This window comes from Lathyrus oleraceus, chromosome 3, assembly GCF_024323335.1.
Source record: "Lathyrus oleraceus cultivar Zhongwan6 chromosome 3, CAAS_Psat_ZW6_1.0, whole genome shotgun sequence".
Classification (NCBI taxonomy): Eukaryota; Viridiplantae; Streptophyta; class Magnoliopsida; order Fabales; family Fabaceae; genus Lathyrus; species Lathyrus oleraceus.
The window spans coordinates 128,464,671-128,471,833 of record NC_066581.1 but is presented as its reverse complement, the minus strand read 5'-3'; the positions used below and the strand labels follow the sequence as shown (position 1 = coordinate 128,471,833).

Below are 7,163 nucleotides of genomic sequence, written 5' to 3'. Positions count from 1 at the left end.
TTTAACTTCTACCATGTTAATCAACATTTATATTTATTAATTAAGCCTGATATTGTAGTTTTGATTTGGGTATGTTTTATGAGTTGTTACCTTATGCTGAGAAATTTTGAAATTGGTTTTGAATTGCAGGTTAGGTGAGAGAGGAAGGCATGTTGAAGAACTAGCAAGAGAGCTCAAGTTATTATTGGAAAGGATCAAGCCAGTTCTTTTATTTTTATATTGTCTTGTTATGGTTTGTTGATTATGGAACCATCACATTTTTCAGTGATAGGTCAGCCTAATCAAACTATACCTACTCAATATGTCATGAATGAAGTTGGTGCAACAGCAACAACTGAAGTTGTTGGACCGGAATTAGTTAATACCCAACCTACAAAGAAGAGGAAAGTTAGTGCAAGTGGTTCTAGGCAATCATTTGCTTGTTGGGAGCACTTTATTAGATTACCATATGACTTAGTTGATACACCCACTTCAGCTTGTAAAAACTGCCACAAAAAATACCTATGTGACCCTAGGACTCATGGCACCACCAATATGAACCATCACATTTTAAAATGTGCAAAGAAGCCTAGAACCACTTATCCCACCCAAACTATTCTTACATACCCCTCCGTAGAAGGATATAGTTTGGGTCATGTTAGCTCCAAATTTGACAAGCAAGCTTGTAGAAAAGCTTTGTCAATTTTTGTGGTTCTAGATGCACAACTATTTAATGCAGTTGAGGGGGAAGGTTTTAAGTACTATTCTAAAGTAATGCAGCCCCAATTTACTCTCCCATCTAGGCGTACAGTAGCTAGAGACTGTTTTCAGCTACACTTGGATGAGAAACAAAAACTAAAAGCCTTCTTTAAGTCTGACTCTAATAGAGTAACACTTACTACTGATTGTTGGACTTCTATCCAAAATCAAAACTACTTAACCCTTACGGCACACTTCGTGGATAACGAATGGAACTATCAAAAGAGAATTATAAGCTTCACAGTTATTCCAAACCACAAGGGTGACACGGTAGGTAGGAAGATTGAAGAGGTGTTAAGGGATTGGGGAATTATTATTGTGTCTACCATAACTGTTGATAATGCAACTTCAAATGATGTAGCCGTAGCATATTTGCATAAAAAAATATCAACTATGAATGGGATGATGGGGGATGAAAAATGTTTTCATATGAGGTGAGTTGTGCTGCTCACATATTGAACTTGGTTATAAATGAGGGCTTGAAAGATAAGCATTTGTCTATTACTAGTGTTAGGGATGCTGTTAGATTTGGCAAGTCCTCCCCTCATAGGGCAGCCAAGTTTAAAGAATGCATTGAATATGTTGGAATAACTTGTAAAAAAACTAGTATGTCTCGATGTTTCAACTCGTTGGAACGCGACATATTTGATGCTTGAGGCTGCAGAGAAGTTTCAAGCTGCTTTTGATAAGCTTGAGTATGAAGAGTCGGGCTATAGGGAGTTCTTTGGAAAAGGTAGTCCTCATAGTAGTGATGATTGGGACATTGTTAGAGCTTTGATCTCTTTTTAAAAGTTATTCTATGAAGCAACTAATGTTTTTTCCACCGCTCAAAGTGTGAGTTTGCATAGTGCTTTTCACCAAGTGTCTGCGATCTATTGTGAGCTGAAGCAAGCTACTATGAACTTGAATGGTGTTTTTGCAAGTGTGGGTGGGAACATGATGGAAAAGTATAATAGATATTGGTGGTGTGCTACTAAGATGAACAAGTTGATTTATTTTGGAACTATTTTGGATCCAAGATACAAGTTGAGTTATATTGAGTGGACTTTTAAGGATATGTATGGAGTTGGATCTGTGTTTGCTATCGGGTTGATCAAATCTATAAAAGAGAGCTTACAAAAATTGTATGATTGGTATAAGCAAGCTTATGACCAAAATCATAATAGACAACCTCTTGGTAGCGGTGAAAACAATGTTTCCAATGATGAAACAATAGCTGGCCGTCCTTCACTAATGGCTAGAGCCGATGCTTTTGAGCAATATTTAGAGGAACAAGAATTGATTGATCAACAAAATGAGCTTGAGGGTTTTTACTCTAGTAAGTGTGTCAAAAGGGATCCTAAATGTGACCTTCTTGTGTGGTGGAAACACAATTCAACACAATATCCTATTTTATCTACAATAGCTAAAGATATTTTTGCCACACCAGTGTCTACGGTTGCATCAGAAAGTGCCTTCAGTATGAGAGGGAGAGTCTTAGAAACTTATATGAGCTCCCTAAAACCTGAAATGGCAGAGGCATTAATTTGCACCCAGAATTGGTTAAAGCCATCTTTTACCTATTTCAAAGACTTGAACCTCATAAAGATTTTGAGCTTTCTGAAGATATTATAGCAGGTAAAATTATTTCTAAAAATGTTATATCTTTATTTCATAATTGTTATATCTTTCTAAAAAATGTTTATTTCATTATTTCAGAATTTGAAGAAATTTCTTCTGCAGCAAGAAGAAGATCTTTACCGTCTCAGCCACAACCTTCTGGTTGTGCTTGAAAAATATGGAGGTATATTTACTTTATTAATTTGATTTACTTATTACTTTATTCCTTTTTAAAGCTTAATATTTTTCTTGTTTAATTTTTCAGTTCAACTATGTTTTTTGAAGTCATATGTGACATATATTTTGTGACTACTCAATGGCCAAACAATATATATTTTGTCTTGTGGATTTTGAAGATATTCAAGCTAGTCAAATTTTGGTATGCATCAAACAATATATTATTGTGTTAATTATCATTAGTGGTTTTAGTAGTTGGATTTAATACTAATTAATTCTGAACTGAAGTTGGTAATGTCATGGTCGGTTGTCCATTAGTTAGATGAAGTATTACTAATTGTGTCAATAGAACATTTTGAGGCCATGCAGGAACAGTTTGGTAAAACTATGACGATACGCTATATATCCAGGATTAATATATACATTTTGCAACATCTTGGTAAATGAGAAGCAACATACGCTATTGTTGGAATTTGCTGAGATGAATTTCCCGTCAAAAGCTTCTCCAAACATTCTTGACCTAATGCTCAACAATTTGAACTATTGTTGTGTGACACTGATGTGTTTATTTGGGTATATGGAGCATGAAAACAGTAGCAGTCAAAGAACCATAGAGCAAGATCCACTAATCTGTAAGTGTATTCAACTTGTTTTATATTGTGTTTGAAATTTATAAGTTGTCCTAAAAACCATGTACTTATCTCATTGATGGCAACAATATGCATTATTTTGCTCCGTTGAAATTTAATGAGAGAGTAGTGATAAAAGTCTTATCTCAGTTATGGCAACAATATGCATTACTTTGCTTCATGATGTATGAGAGTATTTATTAGTATGTCAGCTACTTGTAAACCTTTACATCCATTTATTTTCTTTTAATTCAGCTTGGAAATTATGATACATCAGTACAATTGTGTCAAAAAATTTAGGGAATGCTTTCTAATAAGATCTTAATTTTAGTAGAATAACTTAGTCATTCTAATAGGATCTTAACAAATTTATTATTTATTTACTCATTACATAATATGTGTGCGTTGAAGCTTTTGTTGAATGAGAGTCTAAAATTTTGATTCAGTTGCAATAAAATTGAAGTGTATTGTCAAGACCATTCTCATTAATTATAGCTTTATCTTGAATTCTAATTGTGTTTGACTATTGTGGTAGTTTTTAAGGAATTACATGTTGCTTATTTGATATGGCATTTTCTTTCATGGTTCAAAATTCATATGTAGTGTTTACTATAATTCATATTGTATATTCTCCTTAGTGGTGTACCACCTTTTTGGGTTGGTAAGACCAACTTTTAGTTTCAAAATGTCTACTATATTTATAGTTTTGGGTTGAGATTCTGATTGAAAAATTAACACATATGGTGTGGTTAATTTTCTTTGCAGAAACTGAAAAGGGAATATTTTGTCATATTGGATAGCAAACTTGCCTTTGTTAATGAACCATGATCATCAATATCAGACAATGCTAAAGATCTAGTCAGGAGGATACTTAATCTGGATCCAAAGAAGAGAATTCCTTCTACACAAGTCCTTGGTACTACACTATTGTTTCTATTTTGGCTTAATCCTCAAATTAATCCACTCACAGTAGTTATTCTTTAAATAAATTAAAGTTACTAATTAAAAGTACTAGACTATTATTTTTATTTTGACTTAATCCTCAAATTACTCAAATCATCAGTGAGAATGCTTACAGTAGGTTTATATTGGGACTGTTTTTACTAAGGGACAGTTTTAACTTATAATTCTACATTTTATGCTGAAGAGAAAGCTATTCATGCTGCAAGTAAAGGAAGTTGAGAAGCTGGTTACACTATTGAAGTTATTCTTATTGGAAGGTCATTGATAGTAGTTGATAATACTATTACTATTTAAATTGTAATTGGAATTTATGTTGGAGTCATTTGGATTTATGTTGAATTTAAATTGTAGTAATTTGTATCTTAAAATATGTCATTTGGGCCAACAAAAAATCAGTCCAGTAACCCGATTAGACCGCTTGTTTTAGTCCGCGGCCCGTCATAACCCAACCCAGCCAAACCGATTAAGAAAATGGGCGGAAATGGGTTTATATTGTTCAACCGCGGGTTCGGTTGGGTGTGGCTTTTCGGCCTGAAACTGCTTGATCCGGCCCATTGTCCAGCCCTACCCATACATTATGACAACGACATATCATGTATAACATCATGGGCCCACTAACAACCTACTAGTGCCCCTTAAATCGAGTCTAGTACTATAGGATAGTTAATGACATATTCGAATCTTGCAAACTAGGTATAATATTAAAAGATATATGATTATACTAATATGTGGTAAGACTTACATCTGATTATAGGTTATACACAGTGTAGTAAGTCATATTTTTCCATATATCTATCAAGACCACTCACCGTCGTGCAACAACTCGTAGTACCATGTAACCATCATCTTACTACATCTTGATAGTACCCATAATTCATATGATCACTACAATAAATAACGCTTTTTATGACAAAGCTTTCACCTCGAACAATAGAAAACCGAGGTATAAAGTCAAGGCGCGCTAATTTTTATTATTTGAAAAAATAAAAAACCATACATTCCCTCGGTTTTTCATAACACTGAGGTGAAAAAACAACTTAATACAAGCTTTGATTCCCAGCTAATGTAGTTTATGATTTTATTTGTTTATAAGTTGAAATAAAAATAGTCTAACCTTTATGTTTTCAATTTAACCGAAGGGTTAGAACATAAGAGAAAAGATATCAGCGAAGATATTCAATAATAAGAGAAAAGATTTATTGTAAATAATTTTTTTAATATTTTGTGTAAACAATAAAATTTAAAAAAAAATATTCACCCCGGTTTTCATCATCAACGAGGTGATAGTTAAAAGGAGAATATAAAAAACCTCGGTTTTATAATAAAACCGAGGTGTTTAATCATCATATTTTACTATAAAAACACTACTTAAACATATTTTACCCTAAGATTTTTCTGCCATTGGAATCTATCTCACATAATAATGTTAATGTTGTTGTTGCATTTTTGTAATAAACTCTCTATGTTGTCAATCAAAGAAAATATTGAGAAATTTATTGCTTTCCTTGGTTGATAATATTGAGAAATTTATTCCTAAAAATAGTTATCCATTTCTCTTTCACGTTCTCTGCCATGTGAAAGCATTTTCCATGAAAAATATTTGCTCAAGATAATGAAATCTCTTTGGGATGGATTGCAAGTATAGAAGAAAAAGCTTCTCTTATTTGGAATAGATAACTTATCAGAAATTTGGAAAGATATGTTGTTCTCCAAGAATCATTTGTCAAACTCTTGATTTCTTTGAACAATTTATTTTATTATTTTGTGTAAAAATGTAAATATTGAAGAAAAAAAACGTTTCCCCCTCGATTTTTACTCCTTCGATAATATTTCCAGCACGCAAGCCCTCACCCACAACTCTCATCATCACTAAATATACTATGCACAATTATAACATCATAAACACATACATTGACACCATACACACCATCTAAAAAATTAAAACCTAGAAAATCTAACATGCATTCATCGGTTCCTGGTTAGATTTAGAAAAGGGAAAACCACAACCTAAGGGAGGAGAAATCCACCTCAAATTAGAAACTCGAGGACATGAACTTCATGAAGATGAATACCTTTTTCCTTGTCCGGACCACATGCATGACCAAATTCCAACTCCATTAGACTTTCCTCCATTCTAGGTACTAAAAGATATCTCTTCAAAGACTCATCTCCATGTGACATAGAAAAGGAATGAATGGTTAGAGATACTAGAATAAAGATTTGGGAGAGGAAATTGAACATAATACTTTCCTTGAATCTTTAGGATATGGAGAGGATTTTAATTATTGCTCATGGTGGAGAGGAAAATCGTTGTGATATATGATAAAATTAAAAAAAAATGTCATGTCTTAAGTAAATATAAAATTTAAAAAATAATAAAAAATATATTACAATAGGTTCTTTAGGAAACTGTGTCGATATAATATTGACATTACTAATATTTAAAAAAACGTCAGGTTTAAAGAAAAGAAAATCTTTCACAACTGTTAGTTAATATAACTGTAGTAATATATCTTTCTTTACTTAAATAAAAGTGAAAGGCGGTGATAAATTATGAAGAAATTACGAAATAGCAGGCGCCTCGAACTCATAAAAAGTCAAACTACATCACAATGGTTGTTTAAGAAAACCGTGGTAATAAATTAAAAACGTTTTATTAAAAAATAAAAAATTATATAGGCGCATGAATTTAGAGATATCACCACGGTTCTTCGAAGGACCGTGGTTAAGGTGACGTCGTTGTATCTACTTTTTGTAGTAGTGAATTATATAAAAATATTTGGCTTAATGATTTTTTGAAAATAACATTAAAAAATAAATCGAATTCTTTTATGCACTTTATAAGGTATTTATTTATTGAATGTTGTTGGGGAAGTTTTTCATTAAGGAACATTGAACATTATGAGACTTCTTCTTTTAGAGAAACACCTTTGTGAGAAATACATTGCATGTTCACCTAAAACCTTAAGGTGATAGGTGTGTGGACTTGCTCACTTATAATTGCTAAAGTCTCCATATTTTCAACTAATATAAGACTATTATTCACATAACTCACAC

The 7,163-nt window shown here is 32.5% G+C and overlaps 1 protein-coding gene across 1 annotated transcript; it reads left to right on the top strand.

The window, feature by feature from the left end:
- Positions 1 to 243: 243 nt before the first annotated feature.
- Positions 244 to 2,646, top strand: LOC127130020 (zinc finger BED domain-containing protein RICESLEEPER 1-like). Its single transcript, XM_051059105.1, has 5 exons — positions 244 to 1,159; positions 1,346 to 1,471; positions 1,544 to 2,256; positions 2,437 to 2,521; positions 2,603 to 2,646. Exons 1-5 carry the CDS (start codon positions 244 to 246, stop codon positions 2,644 to 2,646), a joined length of 1,884 nt encoding a protein of 627 aa, XP_050915062.1.
- The last annotated feature ends 4,517 nt before the right edge of the window (positions 2,647 to 7,163 follow it).

Coding starts and splice junctions, on each gene's coding strand:
- LOC127130020 (XM_051059105.1), top strand. CDS start 244: ATGGAACCATCACATTTTTCAGTGATAGGTCAGCCTAATCAAACTATA. Junction 1,472..1,543: donor TAGGGAGTTCTTTGGAAAAG/GTAGTCCTCATA, acceptor TATTCTATGAAG/CAACTAATGTTTTTTCCACC. Junction 2,522..2,602: donor TGTGCTTGAAAAATATGGAG/GTATATTTACTT, acceptor TTAATTTTTCAG/TTCAACTATGTTTTTTGAAG.